This window comes from Myxine glutinosa, chromosome 6, assembly GCF_964187855.1.
Source record: "Myxine glutinosa chromosome 6, kmMyxGlut1.1, whole genome shotgun sequence".
NCBI classification, from domain to species: Eukaryota; Metazoa; Chordata; class Myxini; order Myxiniformes; family Myxinidae; genus Myxine; species Myxine glutinosa.
This window is the reverse complement of record NC_136266.1, coordinates 110,465,580-110,490,126: the sequence shown is the minus strand read 5'-3', so window position 1 is coordinate 110,490,126 and position 24,547 is coordinate 110,465,580. Positions and strand designations below refer to the sequence as shown.

The following is a 24,547-nucleotide window of genomic DNA, read 5'->3' as shown; positions in this document are numbered from 1 at the left end:
CGCGCTGGAGGTTCGCGCCCTCTCATGCTGGAGGTTTGCACCCTCTCGCGCTGGAGGTTCCGCGCCCTCTCGCCCTGGGTTTTCACGCCCTCTCGTGCTCGAGGTTCGCGCCCTCTCGTGCTGGAGGTTCGCGCCCTCTCGCGCTGGAGGTTCGCGCCCTCTCGCGCTGGAGGTTCTCACGCTGGAGGTTTGCGCCCTCTCACGCTGGAGGTTTGCGCCCTCTCGTGCTGGAGGTTCGTGCCCTCTCGCGCTGGAGGTTCGCGCCCTCTCGCGCTCGAGGTTCGCGCCCTCTCGCGCTGGAGGTTCGCACCCTCTCGCGCTGGGGGTTCGCGCCCTCTCGTGCTCGAGGTTCGCGCCCTCTCGCGCTGGAGGTTCTCACGCTGGAGGTTTGCGCCCTCTCACGCTGGAGGTTTGCGCCCTCTCGCGCTGGAGGTTCGTGCCCTCTCGCGCTGGAGGTTCGCGCCCTCTCGCGCTGGAGGTTCGCACCCTCTCGCGCTGGGGGTTCGCGCCCTCTCGCGCTGGAGGTTCGCGCCCTCTCGCGCTGGAGGTTCGCGCCCTCTCGCGCTGGAGGTTCGCGCCCTCTCGCGCTTGAGGTTTGCGTTCTCTCGCGCTTGAGGTTTGCGCCCTCTCGCGCTTGAGGTTCACGCCCTCTCGCGCTTGAGGTTCGCGCCCTCTCGCGCTGGAGGTTCGCGGCCTCTCGCGCTGGAGGTTCGCGCCCTCTCGCGCTGGAGGTTCGCGCCCTCTCACGCTGGAGGTTCGCGCCCTCTCGCGCTGGAGGTTCGCGCCCTCTCGCGCTGGAGGCTCGCGTCCTCTCGCGCCGGAGGTTCGCGCCCTCTCGCGCCGGAGGTTCGCGCCCTCTCATGCCCTCTCGCGCCGGAGGTTCGCGCCCTCTCGCGCCGGAGGTTCGCGCCCTCTCGCGCCGGAGGTTCGCGACCTCTCGCGCCGGAGGTTCGCGCCCTCTCGCGCTGGAGGTTCGCCCCGTTTCCCGGCGGTAGTTCACCACATTTTCCCGGGGGTGGTTTGCGCAAAGACAAGGCAGAGCTTTTTTTATGCTTCCGCCGACGATGTTGCCGGAGGCATTATGTTTTCGGTTTGTCCGTCCGTCAGTCTGTACGGGCTAAACCTCGTTTTTCCCAGCAACCATATGTCCGATTGAGACGAAACTTTCAGGGTAGGAGTGACACCCTTGCAGAATGTTTTTATGATAATTGTGACGTCATGGGTCACATGGTATGGCAACCATTTTGGATTAAAGGCAAATAAGAATAAAATTATTTCTCGGAAACCGCTGAATGGAAAAATTTGAAACTTGGCACATTGGCAAGTACTCCAAATGTGAAACAAATGCATGATAATGATATCATAGTTGAAGTGGTATAGCAGCCAAAAATGTTTTAATCAAATTCCTTATCCTAAAAATCAGAAATTGCATGCACATGATCTATGACCCATTTGTATTGAAATATTAAATTTATGACATCATAGGTCACATGGTTTGGCAGCCATATTGGATTGAAGGAAAATATTAAATAATTATATCTCTGAAACGACTCACCCTCGTGATGCAAAATTTTACAAATATAATCTAAGCACTGTTGCATATAGTTTGAAAATGATGTCATAGGTCATTTGGTTTGGCAGCCATCTTGGATAGAAAAACGAACCGTATCCGATCAACACTAAACTTCACAAGCGTGATCCCCTACCCATACATATGCAGGGTGTTCATTTTTAAAGGCCATATGTCATGTGGTATGGCAGCCATATTAGCTTGAAAGCAGATATTTAAAAACGTCTCTGAAACTGCTTCACCGATCGATGTGAAACCTGTCATGGCTGGTGAAAATGTGATACTTGAAAACAGCTGACGGGATTAAATTCAAACTTGTTTATTTTTAGGATGGTGAACGAGGGCATCTACCCATTGTGGGACTATGCGGAGGCATATTGGCGATATCGATACCATATCGCATTGTTCTAGTTTTTCATGGCTTGGACATTGTTTTTCATTGCTTGAAAAGAGAATAGGCTATGAACAAATTGAGTGTATTACAATTTCAACCTGGCATCACAGCATAATGAAGGTTGGCATTTTCCCTTCTGCCTCCATTTATCTTTTGTGTGTTCTCTCGCTCTTTCTCTCTCTCTCTCTCTCTCTCTCTCTCTCTCTCTCTCTCTCTCTCTCTCTCTCTGTCTCTCTGTCTCTCCCTCTCCCTCTCCCTCTCCCTCTCCCTCTCCCTCTCGCCCACCCACAACCTCACTCGTACCCATATTTGGACCACTTTTGTTGACTTTCCAGCTCATCAGATGTTCTAATGCTCTGATTTTCTTTATGTGCAATGTTTATCACTGTTGGCAGAGTTTAAATGCACAGATTAACAGGGTTTTTTTTTTCTTTTTGTTCTCTTTTGTAGATAACAACATGGATCTATCGATGCAAGAGCAGTGTCTGTGAGTGGTGGCAAGGTGGAGAAATGAGTGTACTCGAGGAGGCTTGACATTCCTCAACCTGCTTATTGCAAGGTTAAACAATTGTAAATTATGTCAAAAAGCAAGGACAGCCGATGCTTCAACATCTGTGTTGTAGGCTTGTCAGGCACTGAAAAGGAAAAGGGCACTGTTGGAGTTGGTAAGTCATGCTTGTGCAACAGGTTTGTTCATCCAGCTGCTGATGATTACTATCCAGAGCATACTTCCATACTTAGCCAGATGGACTTCAGTGGACGCGTTATTAACAATGACCACTACCTTTACTGGGGAAAGGCTAGCAAGGTAACGGGAGATGGGCTGAAGTACTTGTTCAATGTTGTGGAACAGACGGAGTTTATTGATGATGCAACTTTCCTGCCACACAAGAGTACCGTTCCACACAATTACTTCAAACGTGTGGCCAGTGTCAAGTTGAATTCTGCTGGGAAACTCATCTATATTTGTACCGACCAGCTGGGCCTTGAACAGGACTACGAGCAGACCCTCATGCCAGATGGGAAACTTTCTGTGGACGGCTTCCTGGTGTGCATAGATGTTGGCGATGGTTTTCAGAGAATTCAGGCGACTCAGATGAAATTCATTGACAAGTTGCTTTCAAGCTTGCGTCGGGTTAAGAAACCTATTATTTTGTGTGCGACAAAATGCGATGTTGCCAATGAGGATTACTTGAAAGAGGTGCATGCTTATTCTGCAATGAAAAAAGTGAGCCTTCCTCTCGTGGAAACTTCTGCGGAGAAAAATGTAAACATGGAGTTTGCATTCTTGACGCTGGCCCAGATGATTGATAAAGTGAAAGGGAAGCCCAAGATTATTGCATTTATGGATGCAGCTAAGCAAGTCAAAGATAATTTGGATCACGCTACCCTGAAGTATGATTATCTGTTGAAGCAATTTGTGGTGGACTACCATGATCAATGGAAAACTACAAAGAAAACGCTCGAAGGTCAAGATGCACATACACAACTTGTTGCACTGCGAGGAGAGAAAAAGGTGCACGAACTCTTCAGGGTGCACGTTTCCAGGCTGAAGGCTGAGCATTGTGAACAAGAAAAAAGAAAATACTTGGAGCATTTGCCCAAAGCCTTTGATAGTTTGCTTCCCAATGTTGAGGAAATCGAACACCTCTCGTGGTCAAACTTACCTGCTTTGTTACAGGATAAACAACATTACAGCACATGGTTTGTGCACTTGTCGGATGCCTCTTGGTCAGAGAGTTGCTTCCTTGATGAAACGAGAGATACGCGGATTCCTTTTGATTTTGTCATGGAGTACGGGGCTTCGGCTTTCGAATGCCACGTACAAAAGCTTATTACGCTCCGGAAAAAGCGGCAGCTGAAAGCAGAGTTTGCTGAAGTGTTAAAAGCCACGAGCCAAGTCTATCCAGGCAAAACATGGGAAGATGCAAGTCGCCTGTTTGTCGACCAACTATGCTACAAACAACTTTCAGATCAGGACAGGGCAGAGGTTTACCAGGAGCATCAGAGACTCATTATTACAAAAGCCAAAGAGGATTATCAGGAGTTGCTCCTTGAGAATTCAGAATTGTTTGTGGAAGTTGATAGAAAGGAAGTGTTCCACTTTGACAAGATTTCGGACATCACTGTGAGCCTTGAAAACGATCCCAGGTACGAGGCACTGAAACACGTTCCGGCTGAACGGGATGCTCTTGTGTTGAAGCACATGTTCTTTGTTCATCGCCCTACAAAGGAATCTTGTTTCTGTAAAGAACGATGCATCGATTACCAGGTGGAAAACGTCATTGCGAACATGTCACCGCGAAACATGTCCCGAAGTCTTGACAATCTTTTAAAACTTGAATCTCCTGAAAAGTTATCTTTGCTTATTTTTGGAGATGGACGGCTGGCAACACAGGTTGCGGAAGCAATGAATCGGCATCTCTATTGTGGAAAGTGCAAAGTGAATGGGAAATGGTTCAAGTTGGAGCTCAGTTCATTGGATGGAGACGTTACTGCTTTAAACAGGCAGCTGCAAAATCCATCCCGAGAATTCTCTGGGTGCCTTTGTGTTTTCAATTCGATCTCATCACTGCGTTACATCTCTAGCAACCTTGAGTATTTGGCCAAATCTGGAAATGAGCCTTCGGGAGTGCTACCACTCATGTTGATGCTGACTTCGCAGAAGGATGCTGTGAACCCAAATGTTAATTTGCTGAAGCAACAAGGACAAAAGGTCGCCAACATGCTACAGATTGCTTTCATCAACTGCCCTGCATCAACAAAGTCTACTTGGGATGCGCAGTTTGAGGAGATTGTAAGCCGATTGACGATATCACCCGCTCCCGTAGCTCGCCCTCCTCGAATGTCCATGCGCTTTGAATACGAACCAGATATCCGGATTGGAATGTGTGTCATGTGTGGCGATCCTTACAATGTTGACCTTGTTTTGACTCCATTTCTCGAGTCACAGTTCTGCTTGAATCCCCAGTCAGGCCAGAATGATTCCCTCGTTTTGGAAATGTTCCTTGGCGCTCGTCGGAAGAGGATCAAGATCACCGTTTCATCATACCACACAGCCACTCTCAACCGAAGCAACGTGTTCCATGGCTACATTCTTGTATATTCAGCAAAAAGAAGAGCATCCTTGTCTGTGCTGATTTCTTTCTTATCTGATGTGATGGAAGCAATTCCTATTCAACTTGTTGCCATTACAGAAAGCAATAATGAGTTCTTTGTGGACAAGACGACCAAAGAGCTGCTAAGTGAAGGAGAAAGCATTGCTGATGAAGTTGGACTGAAGTTCATGACGGTGTCGGCACGGTCACGTTTTCACCGACAGACCGAAGTTTTCACTCCCTTTTTTCAGCGGGCATTGCAGAGTAAACCATCCGTAGAAGAGGCATATCAACTGGATCCCACCCTGGATGTCAGTACTGAAATGCTCAACCAAAGCTCCGTTTTCTCTTCCTCGTCATTTTCTGAATCTGAGGAGGATGATACTCACATTGGGTATAGTCCTAGTGTTGAAGAGAGAAAGTTATTGCCTACAGAGAGAAAAACACACGAGCCCGAAGACGTAACCAGTGGCTTTGGGCAGGATTCTGACAGGTATCGTAGACGAATGACGATGAATGACAAGATGCCCACAGACTCCAAGCTACAGATAAACAAGCTGGATAGGAAATTTATCGAGAAATTGAGTGGTCCCATCAGCAAGAGCTTTGGGAAGACACCACCAATGCAATGGGCACCATTGGCATCTATTGATGATGTTAACCTGCCAGAGATGTCAGGTGGTGCTAAACGTGAGCCTATCAGCTCCTCGCGACCTTCGTTGAATTTCTCCGACTTTGATGATGGCAACAAGCAGGAAGAGAGGTTCCTGGAGAGGGGAAGCAGGCCATCATCTTACAAACATCGGTTGAATGCTTTCAAGAAGTATTCCCTTGAAAACTCAAACAAAGCTCCAAGTGGAGACTCCCGGGAGACTTTGCTGGAGCCTGCACAAGGCGTCAAAGTTGGCATTGACAACCTTGCTGTTGACTTTTCCTCAGACATGGGCATTGAGCGGAAGCAAAAAGTGTTCAAGGTTTGTCACTACGTGAAAGCATTTTCTCTGGCGTTAGAATAATTTATTATATTTCGTCGATTTACTTGGTGAAACAAGTTATCTTCAATGATTTTTGTTGAATTTCTTGAAGTTATGAAGTTTGCCTGCTTATAAAGCTGAAACAGGTAATTTAACTGGTGCTGAACTCACTTCTCTTCTGGTATTCAGGAGGAAAATTTGGGTGGAGGGAGAGTGGGTAGGATAAAAGGAGTTCTGAAACTTTTATAATTCCTAGGAATAATGTCGTCCCCCCCCCCCCCCTTCCTTAGTCCTAATTACGTCACAGCATGTTTACCACAAGCAGGTGTGAGATTGATTCATGAGCAGTTTATTTCAATATGAGTGATGTTACACTTATTTTAAAGGAGAGAGATATCTCTGTTGCTGTGTTATCGTGTTCATTGATTGCCGACAACCAGTCATGTGATCTGCGACGATAGATGTGAACTGAAAGTACAGAAACATATGCATGACTTGGCTGCCTCCGTCTATGCTCGTAGAGGTTGTTGTTGAAAGTCCATGCTCTCAATTTCCGACTTCATGGGAAGATAATAATAGTTATTGAAAATTATAATGGTAATATCATGTAACTAATCGGCTTGTTCCTCTCACCCAATCAACTCGTCCACCAAGTTTCATCTGAATCCGTCCATGACGTTTTGAAATATCCTGCTTGTATATCGTTTTTCGCCCTATGTCTCAATGGTGAAGAATCACTTGAAAAATAAAAATAAAAATTGGATCCGGAATCAAATCTTCACCAAAATCGAAGCAATTTGACCTTGTCACACACCCAACCTGTTCACCAAGTTTCATCCGAATCCATCCACAACTTTTGAGATATCCTGTTCACAAGCAAATAGACAGTTAGCCTGGTGTGAAAACATAACCTCCATCCACCTTTGGTGGCAGAGGTACCTCGGCTGAAAAGGTTTTGTATCCCACTGATGGGTCAGATATGCATCAGGATCTTAATCAAAATATAATTGGCTTGTTTCGTCACCTACCCGACTTCTCCACCAAGTTTTGTCATAATCCGTCCGCAACTTTTTGAAATACCATGCTATTTATCATTTTGGCCCCATCTTTCAGTTGTGAAGTTCATTTAGAAAATTAAAAATTCTATCATCCAGATCCGAACCGTCGTCAAAATCGAATTGATTCATCCTTGTCACACACCCACCTGCCCACCAAGTTTCGTCCGAATCCGTCCATAACTTGTTGTGATACCCTACTCACAGACAAACAAACAGGCAAATGGGTGAAAACATAATCTCTGTCCACCTTCGGTGGCGGAGGTAATAACAGGTGACGTATCTTCAGAGGATTAAAAAGCTCATACAATATCGGTTTTTACAAGAAATACAAGTCTGTATTAGAGTGTTTGCCAACGTAAACGCTGCGCTACATCATTAGACGTTTTTTATCCACTGGAAATTTCTCATCGGGGAGGTTCAAGGTTTTGGAAAAGGTTGGCGTAGCGCCGTAGCCTGTTTACTATGAAGTAGATCGACAACTTGCTGGAAAATATGAATGGGATAGTGGGTGGAAAGATTGCAGGTTGTGTGGTCTGTGTAGTCTGTAATAAAAAAACAAATAAAAAAACATTGCTTGCACTATGAATTAATCTAGCGAGGCAGTACTGTATTCAGAATGTCTCACACCTTGTAATATTAATAGCAACTAAGTATCAAAGTAGAAATTATATATTTAAATTGGTGTCCGTCATGTTGGAAAAATAAATAGGTGAAGGATTAAATGAACCTTTTTGTAATGTTTTAAATGATATTCATGGCAATTAATTAATCCAGGGTAATATTTAAAGCATAATAATTATTAATAATTTAAATTAATAATAGCATTGAATCACTAAAGTGGGAGAATTCTACCCCTGTCTGCCTGGAAATATAGAAATGATTTATTGGATTGCTCTCAAATTGATGCTTTTATTAGTCCTTGAGTTGATTAACACGTATGTATTCCTTCTCTTGTTTGTCTATTGACTTTGAATGATATACATTATACAGGATTGCTGCTGGTGGTATGGCTATTCAAGAACCAAATGGTCCAATTAGACCCTTTTGTTGTCTAATGCTGCATTTCTTTATGAAGTGTGAGGGTGGGGAGAGTTCACTGGTCGAGTCGAGCATCTCTTGCATTCCCTGCGTGTGGATCAACGTTTGATTTTGCAGTCTTGAGTCGTGAAGGCATGTTTTTATGCATTTTGTTTTTTTCTCTTGTAGCGATTTCGACATCGAAAGAAAAAGCCTATTTATTTTGGTCGACTCTTGAAGGATGTGGTTCAATCTGAGGACAATCCCATTCCACTCTTCCTGGAAAAGTGTGTGCACTACATTGAAATGAAAGGTAGGAAATGCCTATCGAATTGTTTTATCGGTTGTGTTTTCACCCCTGTCTGTTTGTTTGTTTTCGAGAATATCTCAAAAAGTTGTGGACAAATCTGGATGAAATTTGGTGAAGAGGTTGGTGTCTGACAAGGACGAATTGATTTGATGTTGGTGAAGGTCCGGATCCAGCCTATCAGTGGAGTACAAAACATAAACTGTTCAGCCTAGCAGAGGTATGCTCTCTGCTGAGTACCTTTCTAGTATTAAATACTGTATTACATAAAATGTTCGGGGAGGTTCCGCTTGGACCATCAGAGCATAAGCTCTGCTTCCTATTCTAATTAGTTGAAAAGGCTGGAGGCGTGGCAGCAGTTTTTGGTCGGCCATAACAATGGATGGCTGCTCTTATTCTTAAATAAGAGGTCAGTACCATCTTGATGGACATCTCCCATGCATTCTGTGTTTGGCACCCTTCCTTTCCAAACTGTCAACTGGTGTTATCCATGGTTCCCTCCTGGACTGGTGTTCTCACCCATGCTCTACTATTTCGAGAGGCTGGATTACAAATAGCTCTACTATTTCTAGAGGATTTCTATCTCACGATTTGTCTACATCACCAAAAGGCCATTGAATCTTTACAGATAACTTCATCCTGTGCTGCACTGATCCTCACCGCACCACCAGGCAGGTTGCAGCAGAACTCCATCATTCTTGACAAAATAAGCAACTGATCATACAACACAACAGGCATTTTAAGGCCATTTTCCCTGCTAGAGCGGGGGTTAGCCTTGCGGTCCCCATGACAATCTTCTCCATTTTGTCCTATTTTCTGCATCTCCCCTTGTTAACCCCCTTGCCCACATTTCTTCTTCCACCATCTTTAGCCAAGTCTTTCTCAGTCTTCCCCATCCTCTAGTTTCTTCTACATTCATTTCCATCACTCTTCTCAACCAGTCACTTTCATCCTTCCTCAACACATGACCAAACCATCTCAACCTGTTTCTCTTTACAACATCAATCACAGGCTCTATTCTCATCATCTTTCGCAATTCATCATTTGTCTTCTTCTCTCTCGACGATACTCCACACATCCACCGAACCATTCGCATTTCCACCCTTCCCAGCCTTCGTTGCTGCTCTACGTTCATTACCCATGTCTCGGTCCCATAAATCATAACACTTCTCACACATGCAGCATGCACCTTTCCCTTCAGCTTCAATGACACTCCCCTCATCGTCAGCACGCCACTCAGTTCCCGAAACTTCTTCCATGCATATCTCACTCCAGCAACCGTTGCCGAGTCTGATCCACCTTCTCCATTCAGCATGTCTCCTTGGTAGCAAAATGTTTTCACACCTTCCAGCTTCACGCCGTCTCCAAGATCCAACTCAACATTTCCTCCATCTGCAACTGGTCATCTACCCCATCAAATGTTTTTAATTGCAGAACGGACCCATCATCTTATTTTCTTTACCGAGAAGGACCGGCTGGCAAATCACTAATTTTTACGGCGTAGCCCATAGGGTAAAGCCGTCTAGAACAATGTTTGTTTGTCCATATGTATGTATGTCCCCTCAAACGTATACCAGGCGGAGCTGAAGATCTGGTCTCATGACAGGGTGATGTGATTACGTCTGATGTCATTACGGCATACAATGGCTGACTCCACACTCCGGCATTTTGATTCCAATGTAGTTCATGCCGAACGTATCGTCGAACCTGTCATATGTCACAATCGCCATGCTCTACCTTTATGTTTTTCATTCGGTATGAAACACAAGCAAACCTATTGTTAAAATGATCAATTGATCATCAAAAAGCAAAAGCATAGACATTACGGATCTTCCAACGACACTATGTATAGGCCTTAGGCTTCATGCCTTCATGCCTCACCTTCAGGCCGCTTCAGACAAATTAGCCCAGGTTTCTTAATAGTATCGTTTTCGTAATAATAATAAAAGTGTTGATACTAATAATATAGTAAATATAATCGTAACACTGCAATGCCTTTGTCGTTATTGCAAAGTTAATGGATTGAAGCGGTGTATGGTTCATGAATCGAAGATAAGCAGTGTACGGTACTAATAACCGCGGAAGTAATGAATTGGCCTAGGTTTTTTTATAGTAATATCATTTTAGTAATAATGATAACGTAACGTTAATATTATAGTAAATCTAATCGTAACACTAATCCCTTCGTAGTGACTGCAAAGTTACTGGAGATTAAAATATATCATCTTCTATATATTAAAGTAGCGGCAGTTTTGTGTCCGTCCATCACACTACATCATTACATCTACGATGTCATTACAGCTGACTCGACCGACCGACATTTTAATTTATATGCTGTACAGGCCGAACATGTCAAAGCGGTCAAACCTGTCGTAGAAGCGGTCGAACATGTTGTCGAAGAGGTTGGACCTGTCATGTGTTTTTACACACGGACAGCTGTACGTTGCAGCGAGTAGAATACTACGGCTACGCCGCTGTTAGACTTTCGGTCTTGTTTTTTTTATTGTCAGCCTTTGGGAGAGTTCTTTGGAACGCTTGAGCCTCACTGTCATTGTCATCTAGCTGTCACTTCTCCTGAACAGATCAGATTTCCCAGCTAGGCTCCAGAGCAGGCCATTGTCTTGGAATTATTTGCTGTCAAAGTTCCTAATTGTCCTCAGACTATTACAGTGTATAATACCATTATCTGAAGTGTTTTAGAAAGTAGCTCCCCATGTTGATTTGGTGCTACTGATTTTCCAACTTTTTCCCATTTAGGCTGTTGAATGAAGGTCCAAATGTGTCATTCGTATCTTGTGACATGAGGTTGCCTTGTAGTCTACATCTCACTTATCACAGACATGTTGTTGGCCTTGCAGTCTTTTACCAGCTCCTTTCTGGTGTACGTCCCCATTCAGCTTTTCTACTACACCATTTCCTTTCCCAGGTCACTTCTCCCAGAAGGCAACCTCAACTTGTTACCCTCATATAATTTAAGATTGATGCCCAACTCCATTTAACTTTCCCCTCGTTTATCTTGCATATCTTCCTGAGTACCGTCTTATGCTCTTCTTTCCAGTCCCTTTAATGTTGCTCCTATTGCCATTTCATGGCCTCGCTCATTGATAACTCAAAATTTTTCTACATCTGCTGAGTTCCTCCTTACCTGCAACTGTTTACCTTGTCCTGTGTTGCATCCATGCATTATTCTCCTGCTGTTTCCCCTTCCTACCACTGTATATTGATCTTTTGCTCTTCCATTGGCCTTGACTCGAGTAAAATACAAATATCGTAGTAGCTGAAGGCAGCGGTATTGAGGATTTTGATTCTAAACTTCTGGAACCTGAGCTATTCTTGTATTTTGTTTGTTAGCAAGAATGATCTCACTGTGGTCACAACCTGCGACAAATTCTGGTAACTGGCCGATTGGGTAACGTGCATTTAAAGCACTCTTCAAAGATGAACAGCACGATTGGGAAACACACATTTATTGCTCTATTAAAAGATTAACTTGGCACCTCTTATTCATGTCACCCTCCCCATGGTTATATCAGAATGAGCTGATTTGTTACATGGCCCTGGATTGCTTAACACCAATATGGGGCCTTTCAATAATTATGTAACACCATTTTTTTTAGCAATTTGCATAGCGTAACACAACGCTTGATTACGTAATGTAACCCTTGAATACCATGCGCTCTGATGGGCTTTATTAAAACGTACTATTATATTCGACATATGATTCGATTTTTCAGGGTCCCTCATCGTGAGTCACACTCGACCCAAACAAAGCCAATGGAAATCTGACGCACCAAACCTGGGCAGTGTAAAATCAGCAGGACCTACAGGTTAGGCCCACCAGAAAACCTAGTTTGCCTCGGTGATATAGTGGGTGGAGTCAAGCGACAGATGTGGGTGTGATCCGGCAGCTGTCTGACCAAAGGGTGCACATTTTAAAAATCGCCCCCCAATAACAACCCCAACAACAACAACAACAACAGCAACACAAAGCTCTTGTAGACCTGCGACCTGCCACAGGTAAAAAAAAACCCAGGTGTGGCTCATTAATGGCTTTAAGGTCAGAGGTAATTTGCCTACCCCATGTGATCTTATTTGCATGCAATACCAGCTGATACTTACTAGTTGCCTCTTTAAATCCTTGAATTTGATAAGGTACTAAACTGTTACCTGGAAAAAGGCAGTGCAGCTCACAACACACAATCAAAAAAGTCCTTTCAAATGTCGACAGGGCCCATTTTACAATATGACCATTTCAACAATGCTATAATGAAATCGGAGTTTTGTATGCTCTAATGGCGGTGTGGTGCTCCATTTGAAGATATTTCTTCGATATATGTAGATTTTTGATTCCTGGGTTCCGTAATAAAAATTGTGTTGGTGTGAAAGTCAGTGACAAATAAAATTGCAAATTCATAGTAGGATGACTGTAACCTCTCATTTTGTTAACTTGTGCCGTTGTAAGCCGTTGTAAGTTGGTACTCGTTTCTCCGGACTTAGGTTTGGACCTGGAGGGGCTGTACCGTGTGAGTGGAAGCAAGGCTGACCAAAATCTTCTGCAGGAACATTTTGAAAAAGGCAAGTAATGAAAACCCCTTTTGATGCATGTCCGGTTGGTTTCTTGTGCATGTTGTTGTAAATTGCCATCGATGGGATTGATATTGTGCATTTCAAAATGATTGTTTTACAGATAATTGCTTCAGTTTTGACAGCATGAATGTCACGGTTCATACCATTGCTGGCTGTATGAAAGCCTTCTTCAGTGCCTTGCCGGAGCCACTGCTTCCTTTTTCTGTGCATAAACAGTTGGCGGATGTTGTGGGTATGCTTTGTCTCTTCTATTTTATTTTCTTTAAACAGATTTTTTGCATGTGCCAGAGAGAGGGTTCAACAGGTCATATATGTTTGAGTTATCCCTTTGAAAGAGGAAAGTGAAATCCTAACTTTTACAAATGTTTGTAATATAAACCTGTACCATCACAGTCTTCTGAATTCCTGCCTTAATGACACTGAGAGGTGATGGGTAATGCTGGGTAGGTAAGCTAACTAAAATGTATTTGCCAGAGAGATGGTGGTTATGATGATGTAAAGTGTAATAAATTGTAATCTCCACTTCAATACAAAAGATCAACTGGGAGTTCTCCACCATTAGACCTACAACTGTGTTTGAGAAACCTTGTTCTTCGATTATCTTTTTCATATTTGGTTGTTTAATTTGCAAGCTGCATGATGATAAGACTTTCCATTTGTCCTGCCTTTTTATTCATATGCAAATTGTTTACCTGTTTGTCCATAGGAGGATCTTCTTTGGAATCCGAGATGCTTATGGGTTTGGAAAAGGTGTTGACGAAACTTCCAAAAGTGAACTACGATGTTTTCAAATACCTTGTTGCACATCTTTACAGGTATTCCACATTATTCACTCATTATTGCTTTACATTTTTAACTTCAGGCAATACTCAGAATTAAATACAGGCAGCCCCCGACTTACGAATGGGTTACATTGCTGAACTTTGTGCGTAACTCTTTACCCCCTAAATGGCTTTACCCCCTCGTAAACCCTTCCTTCCCTCCCCCCAATGTAGCATCGAGGCTCGTGGAAGAGCTGTAACATAGAGCGGTTACAGACAAAACAAGAAAAGACCAGCAGAAAGAGGTGGAATCAACCAAGAGCAGGGAAGAGTGACAAAATAAAGTGGAGGGTGACATGGAGGAAATAGGGATGTGGACCGAGATTTGAACCTAGGCTAAACAAGGTTTGAAGGCGAGTTTGCGACGGGACGTCCAGTTTAACGTCAATCTGTATTTTGGTACTCGCACACATTGATGAATAACATATAAATTACATAAAATAAAATAAATGCACAAACGTAGAGTTAATAAATTAAAAAAAGAAGCTTTTTATTCATTCCTGGAGGTAGGAGTTTTCTAAAATTCCTCAATACAATTATGATTTTGTAATGCGATTGACACGGACCTTGCTCCCGAATCCGGAAGTGAACTGATGATTGTTCACTCGTTTGATAATATCTCAATACAATCGTGATTTAACATAATATTTTGACACATTAATTATATCGTATTAATTTGTGATTGGAATGATACTGTTTGGAATGAAAATATAGAGGAATTGAGTTTAAAGCAGAATGAGGAAATGACATCAGGGTTTCCATCCATGACATTTGCGGATTCCCCAATTGTCGTTTCACCATTGACTGGATATAGCAACATTCAGACTGGGTACGTTTTTTGTCCAAGTACTTCACTAACCTGCTGTCAATGCCTGATATTCGACTGAAAAAAATTAATACTTACATTATTTGCTAACTGGTAACTGGTATCCCCACCTAGGTCATACTATCCTCTTCAACTAAAGTATCAAACAAGCCCAGCTACGCCGTTGTTGGACTATCAGTCTTGTTTGTTTGTCTGTCTGTGAACAGGACATCTCAAAAGGTTATGGTCAGATTCGGATGGAATTTGGTGGATGGGTTGTGTGTGAAAAGGACGAATCAATTCAATTTTGGAGAAGATCCGAATACGGGTCCGGATACGAGAGTTTTTAAATTTTATTGTGATTCTTCACCATTGAGTGATCGGGCCAAAAATGATATATAGCACAATATTTCAAAAAGTTATAGACTTATGACAAAACTAGATGGATGAGAGAGTTAGGCGACAAGAACAAACCGATTAGATTTTGCTTCAGGTCCGAATCCAGATCCGGCCTATCAGTGGGATGAATGAATGAATGAATGAATGACCGTTTTAAGGCCATTTTCCCCGCTAGAGCGGGGGTTAGCCTTGCGGGCCCCATGACAATCACGGTTCCCTGTTTGAGGCAATGTTTTTATGGCCGGATGCCCTTCCTGACGCCGACCTATAGTCGCCTCCTACGATGCGCAGGGATACGGTGTACCTATTCTAAACCGGGGTACACACCGGGATCATTCATCCCAGCAGGCTGGTACTCAATTTGCCGACCTCGGAAGGATGACAGGCTGAGTCAACCCCCCTGGTGTTAATTCAGCGATCGACCGGGATTCGAACCCAGGATCCTCGGATCCCAAGCCTGGACCCTAACCGCGAAGCCAACACCAGGCTAAATGGATACAAAACTTAAATTGATCAGCCTAGCGGAGGTATGTGCTCTACCGAGGGGCGTTCTAGTTCCATAATATGATAGTTTGTGCAAAATAATGTTATGATCAATTGTATTAAAAGCCTTAGATAAGTGTAGTAAAACACCAACTGTGTTTGCAAATTGATCAACTGCTTGTGCCACATTGTCTATGAATATTAAGAAAGTATGTTTGGTGGTATGTTTTTCTCGAAAGCCAAATTGCAAATTCCAAAACATATTGGTATGCTTCGCAAATTTTACAGTTCGAATGATGTATAGTTGATTCCTCCCATGTCGAAATTCGGCATTGAACACCCAATATTGATTCTACCTATTGATTGGCCATATGCAAATTTGATGACATCATACAAAAATTAATGTGCAACCCAATAAGCAGGAATGTTAGAATTTTGGAAACTACGTATTCAAATTATGAATAAAATATTTATTTCCAGTTTGCCTAAAAAAAAATTGCATTGAAAATCATTTTAACACCTCTGAGATTTTAGACCACCATCTAATACCCCATAATATAAATGTGGAATTTTTACGGTGTAGCCTATAGGGCAATGCCGTCTAGAACAGTTTATCCGTCCGTTTGTATGTATATATGTCCCTTCAAACGTATACTAATAAGAGCCGAGGATCTGGTCACATGACAGGGTGATGTGATTATGTCTGATTTCATTATGGCGGCTTTCTGTCAAAGTGGTCATTGGGTTCTTGGTCACCTCCCTGACAAAGGTCCTTATTACCCAGATGCTCAGTTTGGTGGGATGACCAGCTCTTAGGAAAAGTCTGGATCGTTCCATATTCTTTCCATTCCCTAATGATGGAGCTCACTGTGCTCTTGGGAACTTTCAACAATAGAAATTGTTTTATCCCCTTCCCCAGATCTATGCCTCATCACAATTATATATTGGAGTTCTGTGGACAGTTCCTCGGACTTAATGTTAGAGTTTCTGCTCTGACATGCAATGCCAACTGGGGAACCTTATATAGAAAGGTGCGTTTCTTTCTAAATCATGTCCAATCAATTGAATTGGCCACAGGTGGACTCCATTCAAGTTGTAGAGACATCTCGAGGATGATCAAAGGAAATTGGATGCACCTGAGCTCAATTTGGAGTGTCATAGCAAAGGGAATGAATACTTATTGACTCGAGACATTTCAGCTTTTCATTTTTAATTATTTTGTAAAACGTTTCTAAAAAAAAAATTCCACTTTGACATTATGACCATTTATTATTTTCCAAGTAATAATTGTACCATTGTGGCATTCAGCTCTTTGCCTTGTAAAATACTCCATTTTTGATCTTCCCAAAATGCTTTGAAGGATATGTCTGTATTTTATGTACCTTTGATGGAATTTATCAGTTGGATTTGACCTATAAACTTACTAATATTAACATGTCAATTTACATATACAAATCTTCGGGGTATAGTTATGGTGGTTACGTAAAATACTGGATGTATAAGTAAAAATAGGAAAGTGATCTGTTATATCTGATAGACTGATCTGATAGACTGATTCCCTGGTTCTGGATATCATCATACCAAAATACGCAATTTGGTCTCTGTCTGATTATTTTTGACCGCGATACATTCAATCGTTACGTATCCAATCTCAACCAAACTTGACAAGAGGACTAAGGGTCACACAATGAAGGTTGTGGCGCATTCATTTGCCCCCCTCCTCAAGGAGGTTTTCTCCACGAAGGGGGTTTTCCGCGCCATTGCCGCCAATGGAGTTGTGTGTTGAGGTGCATATCCGTGTTAAGCTCGCTTTATCATGGTTGTTTTTCCAAGGTTGCTTCTAATAACAAAACAAATGATAATAGCATAATATCATTGTTGTAACAAAACAATATTAATATGTCCCACCTCCCCAAGGGTTTTTTCCTCCTTGAACAAATGTCGTGTCAACGTTTATAAATAGCTTGTCATGGCGTTTTTTGTGGGAGCAACGGGCCAACGGCCTCTACCAGAAGTAAAAAATATATAAACTACAAACATATGATTAGCTTTTTAAACAGTCGCTAATGCTGTTTATCACACTAAACAAAGAAATTTGGAGGAATCCCGACATCGGTCTATGCTTATCACGTCAATGAATGCACCTGATCATAGATCTATTGTAGTCTATATACCCCACAAGGATTAATAACACGATCTTTCCTGCCACTAACATGGAGTTCTTTCAAGGCATTTTTGTGGTGTTTTTCCAAAGCCGCTTCTCATTACAAAAGTAATGACATGATAATGGCATAATATTGTTGCGGATCTTCGAAGCCCGTTCCCGTTACAAAGGGGGAGATTAATTAAGCCCCTTTTGTTCTCTGGGTCTTCGAAACCGCGAGACCGAGTCGCCACTCCCGGGCAAACGTGGAAAAGGGTTTTGGGACAAATTGACACGTACCTTTGGTACCCATGCCGCAGCGGAAGCGGGGATCGAGTCTCGCACGAACCATGCGTAATTGAGTACGCCCGAGCGGAATGCGTACCACGTGACTCGTGCTATTACTTTTCTATTAGAACCCGATTAGAGCGATTCTATTCGTACCGTGCTCGGCCAATGATGGAAAAGACAGAATGGTTGAATCGGAAGAAAGAACAGATTTATTTACACTACTTACAAGGATTGGTAGAAGGAAAGGGACACAGGGCAGAACTTATTCATTCTTACATCGCCCAGACAATGGGCCCACTTACACACACGGGGAGATGGAGGAAGGATGTTCACGCGCCAAACGCGCCTGCTTCGGTCGCTCCAGGAACAGCTCACCCGGCGTGGCCCTCTGGCGGCCACAGCACATATCCCGGCGAAGACAGGCAGGAGGATAATCCTCGCGGCGCGTATGCAGGCAAGGCAGGCAGGAGGAAATCGCGCGTCTGTGGCCCGGCGCGGGTCGCTCTTTACAGCACGCGATTAATACTGCGCAGAGCGCGGGGAGCAGGGAAAAGTTCGTGTACAACGAGATAATTCAGTTCATAGGCGATATGACTCAATGCTGACGCGCGTTCTCATCTCGGCTGTACTCATCGGCGTCTCCTCCACTCATCTGCCGTATTCTCTCACCTTCTCTGGGGTGGGGGCTCGGGGCAGGGTTATATGGCCCCGCCCTGGCCCGACTCAAATGTTCCAAACCCTGCCTCTTGCCGCAGTGGTAAGCCACTCCCCTCGAGCCCTGATTAGCGGCTCGTGCTTACCGATGGCTCCTCCTCCTCCTGCCTTCGGCCTCGGTCGACTTGTTCAGGCCTGCTGCGTGGTATTTCAGCGCCAATACCAAACCAAAGCGCCATAAGGACACCTAATTTTCACTGGCCTACTCAACGCAAAACTAACACAGGAAATGACTACGCTTACATTTACTAAGAAATAACTGAACTTAAGCGAGGATACATGTTGTAGTGTAACTAACTAAGAGGGGAAATTAACCTTTATTCCAAAACCGCAACAATATTAATGATATCCTTTCCATGACCTGATCTAACATGTTATAATGTCATGTATGTTCTGATGTTTTCAATGACCTGATCTAACCTGTTTTACATCATGAATGTTTTGTTCCTTTCAAGGACCTGTTCTCACGTAAATAATAATAATAATAATGATTGTCAATAATAATGAGGATAATAACATGACTCCCCCTGCCGCTCCCCGAGTGAGTGGGTGTACTTGTGATTGAAAATTAGTAAAAACATTATCAACAAGAAAGAGCAATCAAAGACTGCAGACCCTCGCCAGGACATGTTTTCAGTGTTTTTTTTTAAGGCTTTTGTGTTAAAAGGAATACGGCGGCTGAACCACGTGACCGATGACATCATCATTTTTTTTTTCTCCACCAATTTATCCCTAGATGATGCTCAAGAAATTTTATCTTGATCGGATGAAGTTTTGAACTTGTCGAATTATGACATCATAATGGAGGCACCTATGACATTAACATATGTTATTCCACATGGAAAGTTCTGTACAATGAGCCATGTCTCAATTTTTTCTATGCAGCGCTTTTGGAGATATAGAGGTGCAAACATTTTTTGTTTTTTTTCCAAGATGGCGGCCGAACCACGTGACCGATGACATCATAATTATTTTTTCTCTCCACCAATTTATACCTTCATGATGCTCAATAAATTTCATCTTAATCAGATGAAGTTTTGTACTTGTCGAATCATGACGTCATAACGGAGGCAGCTATGACATCATCATTAACATATTTTATTCCCCATGGAGAGCTTTACAATGAGCCATGTCAATTTTTTTCTATTCAGTGCTTTCGGATATAGAGGTGCAATGTTTTTTGGTTTTTCCAAGATGGCAGCCAAACCACGTGACCTATGACGTCATAATTGTCATTAAAAAAATTCTACAGGTGGAGGTACACCTACGGTGAAGATTTCCTGTCAATTGGACAAACGGTTGCAGAGAAAATCATATTTATTCTGTGCGGACAAACAGACAAAAACAAACAAACGGATTCAAATGCAATACCGTCTTCTCTGGCGAGGGTAACGAGAACGGCACACGGTAGAGTGCATACTTTTTTCTTTTTTTTTTGTATACTGAATCGAGGTGTTGGTGTTGGGCTAGCGGCTAGGGTGCCGGCTTAGGATCCTAGGATCCTGGGTTCAAATCCCGGTCAATCGCTGAATTAACGCCAGGGGGGTTGACTCAGCCTGTCATCCTTCCGAGGTCGGCAAATTGAGTACCAGTTCACTGGTAATTCCCTGTTTGTCGTTAAAGGCGGCAAAAAGGGTTGGCGTCAGGAAGGGCATCCGGCCGTAAAACATTGCTTCAAATAGGGGACCGAAAAACAACAACAACCACAGTTCCCGAAAAAGGCCAACCCCCGCTTGCGGAGAAAAATGGCCTCTAAAGGTGGTTTTTATACTGAATCGAGGCTCGTGAAAGAGCTAACATTTACTTCACAAACAAATCAACCAGACAAACAAAATATATAAAAAGAGGGAGCGGAAGACAAGATGGGGAGAGAAGGGGAAGCACACAAACACAACATTTGAGAGCAGGGAGATGTGTGGAAGGGAGAGGGCTTGGGGGGAGGAGGCGTGGGAAGGGGGGTGGGGGGGAGGGTGAAGTATAAAACACAAGGACACCAAGGACTTCCAGGACAGAAGTTGGTATTTCAAAAAAGTGGAATTGGGGTGAAATTAGCGGGGGTAAAAAAGATCAAGGTTTTGGATGGGGGAAGATAAGAGATGGTGGTGAACAGCTGTTTTAAAGACCTGGAGGGTGGAGTGGGATTGAAGAGAGTGAGGGACTTTGTTCCAGAGGCGGGAGAAAAGAGGAATGAAGGAGTGAAGGTGAGCAGAAAGTCTTGATTTTGGCAGTTTAACCATAAGAGGGTTGCAGGCAGATCTTGTGCGACCTGTTGGAATATTTGCGGGACAGAGCCCAGAGAGAGCTGGGGGGGGGGGGGGGGGGGCGGGCAAGGCCAGAGAGGAGTCGGTAGAAGACGGAAAGACCAGAGTTGTTAGGGTTAGGGTACCTCCGCCTGATGAACAGTTTACGTTTTGTATCCCACTGACAGGCCGGATCTGGATTTGGACCTGAACCAAAATCTAATCGGTTTGTTGTTGTCACCTACCCAACTCATCCACCAAGTTTATTCATAACTCGTCCATACCTTTTTGAAATATCATGTTATGTATCGATTTTCACCCGATCTCTCAATGGTGAAGAATCACTTAAAAATGAAATATTTCTTGTAGCCGAATCCATATTCAGATCTTCACCAAAATCGAAACGATTAGTCCTTTTCACACACACAACCTCTCCATCAAGTTGCGTCCAAATCCGTCCACAACTTTTTGAGATATCTTGTTCACAAACGGACAGACAAACAGACAGACAGGGGTGAAAACATAACCTCCATCCACCTTTGGTGGTGGAGGTAATAAGTGTGACAGTTATCAGCCATTCTTGTTGGTCTGGCTATGAGTGGGACATATTGATTTGAAAACTAATTACCAATTTGTAGGTGTAAAGTACTAATCTGTAGAGCATGTATTCTGGGTGGTTTATTTTTCTCAGGGTTTGTCAACACCGTGAAAACAATAAGATGTCGGAAGAGAACCTGTCGATCTGCTTTTGGCCTACACTCATGAAGCCCAACCTTACGGATATGGCATCCATCACTGCTATGTTGGTGAACCGCACGCCCATCCAGCCTTTCATCATGCACTGCCCAGCTCTCTTCTACAGCAATGAAGAGATCCCTTTGTCGGTAATGCGCCCTGTGGCAATCTCCACGGAGGACGATTTTGAGGACAGAGAGGTATTGCCTGCTACCATTTTGATTCGCCCTTTGCCATCTCCACCTCCAGAGTCTTCCGTGTAAGTGCTCTGTGACAACTCGGGCTATTTTTGAAGTTGCATTTTGCCTGCAAATTATGGATGGCGAAGATCACGTACAATGAGCAGAATCGTTCTTTCATTTGTTCATAATATTGAATGTAAACATTGTTTGAACATCTTCCTTTTTACTTGATGTCGGCCTATTCATCCTTCGTTGCATTTTGTAATGCCACTATAAACTTTTAAATCGCTACAAAATAATGGGGTTTTTAGTCTCATTCTCCAGATCCTCCAGATCCTCCCCCTGCTCCATCTCCTCACCTTTCCACCCTTCACCCTGGTTTTGCCACAGCATGTCCAGACAATGCATGTTTAACAAGTCCTTTGCACTGGAAATTTAAAAAGTATTGCCTTGAGATTTATGCTGTTGAAGGTTTATAGTCTTAACCTGTCGATCTGAACATCCGTACTCTTAGCCATCACTGTGACGGTGGTGGATTGTTATTCTGTGTAATATTTGAGATGAACTTTGTAATTTTAAAATCCATTTTGGACATAATGATTTTGGCTGGTTCACTCACACGGTGTGATATTTGCACACGCTTTTATTTTTGTATTATTTCCCTTTCGCCAATTGCATTTCCTTTGCATTCTGCTGTTTGTAAAGTTTGTCTCGTGTACTTGACACTTTTTCCCCCTTCTTTTTATTGTAGTACAAGCAAAAAGTAGTAACAAAAAAAATTGTACAATAACACTACTGATACAATAGTACAGTACTTGATTGTGAACTATCTTGACCAAACTACTGCTGTTGCATCTTATTTGCAATCACGTTTACTTTTTACCGTTTTCTATCGTCAATCGGTTTGTCCTTTTTACTTCCCTTGCGGAATGTTATTCGCAACAAGTGCAAATGCTGCTTTAAATAACAACATTTGGCTTTCTGAGATTAAAGATGCTGACCGTTTTTTATTTAATCTTTTTTTTTTTCTAAATGCCCTTGTAAGCAAGCGAGCAGAGCTTTAGGGTTGTTGATTTGCTGGTACTGTTTTTCCTTTTTTTTTTCTTCTTTTTTTTAACTGATGTAAAAATAAAAAGGAAAACATTTTTGCTTGGTACTCCTCGAATATATCGGCGATGTACGATTAAATTATGGCGTTGCTGTACCATGCTACTTTCTGCTTAGTGAAATGTTATTGTAGTTATGTAAATTGAATCTCGAGTGCACATGTTGAGGGTAATTTGCCCCTCAACCGTTGTTGACTTTGTACATGAGATCTCTGGCATGAATTGTAAAGTGCTGCCTGCTCCCAATACTCAGCCAGTTCGAGGTTTTGTGGGAATTTGCTTTTGCTGTACAAATAAAAGTCGTTTATTTAAACTGGGTCCCCCTCCTGTTTTAAATGTGTGCCTCACTGAGGTCCCGTTCAAACTGATTTGTTTGCCAGACCATTTTATTAAGTAGGTTGAAGAATATACACTCACGTGAAAAAGTAAGTACACCCCATGTAAAGTTTTGACTTTTTCAACATATTTCAACACACAGCTATTTGATCTTCATTTCAACAATATTGATACATAAAGGTGATATAATATAACAAATATCATGAAACATTTACATTTTGTAGTCCATTGTATAATAAAAATAAACATAAATGCAAATTTCGCATGTGGAAAAAGTAAGTACACCTCATGAAATGTTTTTTTATCTTTTTAACATATGTGGACATATCAATATTTGATCTTCATTTAAACAGTATCTATCGATAAATGTGCTCTAATTGAACAAAAAACAATGAAAAATTGACTTTGCAATAATTTATTCAACAAAAAATTAACAGAGATGCCATTTCCTTCTGTGGAAAAAGTAAGTACACCCTTGGCTCTAATAGATGGTATTGCCCCCTTTGGCAGAAACAACCTCAAGTAGGCGTTTCTTATAACTGTCTACCAGTCTCTGACATCGACTGGGAGAAATGTTTGCCCACTCCTCCATGCAGGATTCTTTCAGCTGTGCGATGTTTGAGGGGTTTCTTGCATGCACAGCTCGTTTTACATCTCTCCACAACATCTCGATGGGATTTAGATCTGGGCTTTGACTTGGCCATTCCAGAACCCTCCATTTCTTTCTTTTCAGCCATTCTTTGGTGGATTTACTGGTATGTTTAGGGTCATTGTCATGTTGCAAGGTCCACCCTCGGTTGAGCTTCAACTTTCCGACAGATGGCCTCACATTATCCTCAAGCACCCTCTGGTACGATGAACAATTCATCGTGGATTCTATGATGGTGAGCTGCCCAGGCCCTGATGCAGCAAAGCTGCCCTAAACCATAATATTTCCACCACCATGCTTTACAGTTGGTATCAGGTTCTTGTGGTCAAATGCTGTCTTTGGTTTTCGCCAAACATGTCTTCTGGTACTGTGGCCAAATAGCTCTACCTTTGACTCATCTGTCCAGAGCACATTGTTCCAGAAGTGCTGGTCTTTGCCTATGTGTTCATTGGCAAACTTTAGTCTTGCCCTGATGTTCTTTCTGGACAGCAAAGGTTTCCTCCTGGCACACCTCCCATATAGACCAAATTTGTGCAGCCTCTTTCTAATGGTAGACTCGTGCACTTTGACATCAACAGTGGCAAGAGCTACCTGTAGGTCCCGTGATGACATTCTGGGGTTCTTGGAGACTTCTTTCA

General features: G+C 42.9%; 1 protein-coding gene across 9 annotated transcripts in view; it reads left to right on the top strand.

Moving 5' to 3' along the window:
- Window positions 1-23,237, top strand: part of LOC137412514 (rho GTPase-activating protein 5-like) — a 30,707-nt gene extending 7,470 nt beyond the window's left edge. For 6 of the 9 annotated variants that reach the window (XM_068097830.2, XM_068097824.2, XM_078780374.1 and 3 more), the window contains 6 exons: window positions 2,415-6,036; window positions 8,301-8,424; window positions 12,916-12,993; window positions 13,106-13,237; window positions 13,712-13,820; window positions 21,593-23,237. In XM_068097830.2, coding sequence (XP_067953931.2) covers window positions 2,542-6,036; window positions 8,301-8,424; window positions 12,916-12,993; window positions 13,106-13,237; window positions 13,712-13,820; window positions 21,593-21,899 — 4,245 coding nt within the window. In that variant the 5' untranslated portion in view covers window positions 2,415-2,541 and the 3' untranslated portion in view covers window positions 21,900-23,237. Of the gene's footprint in view, window positions 1-1,899; window positions 2,085-2,414; window positions 6,037-8,300; window positions 8,425-12,915; window positions 12,994-13,105; window positions 13,238-13,711; window positions 13,821-21,592 lie in introns of all 9 variants that reach the window. The other 3 variants (XM_078780379.1, XM_078780375.1, XM_078780378.1) reach the window with 1 other exon arrangement.
- The last annotated feature ends 1,310 nt before the right edge of the window (window positions 23,238-24,547 follow it).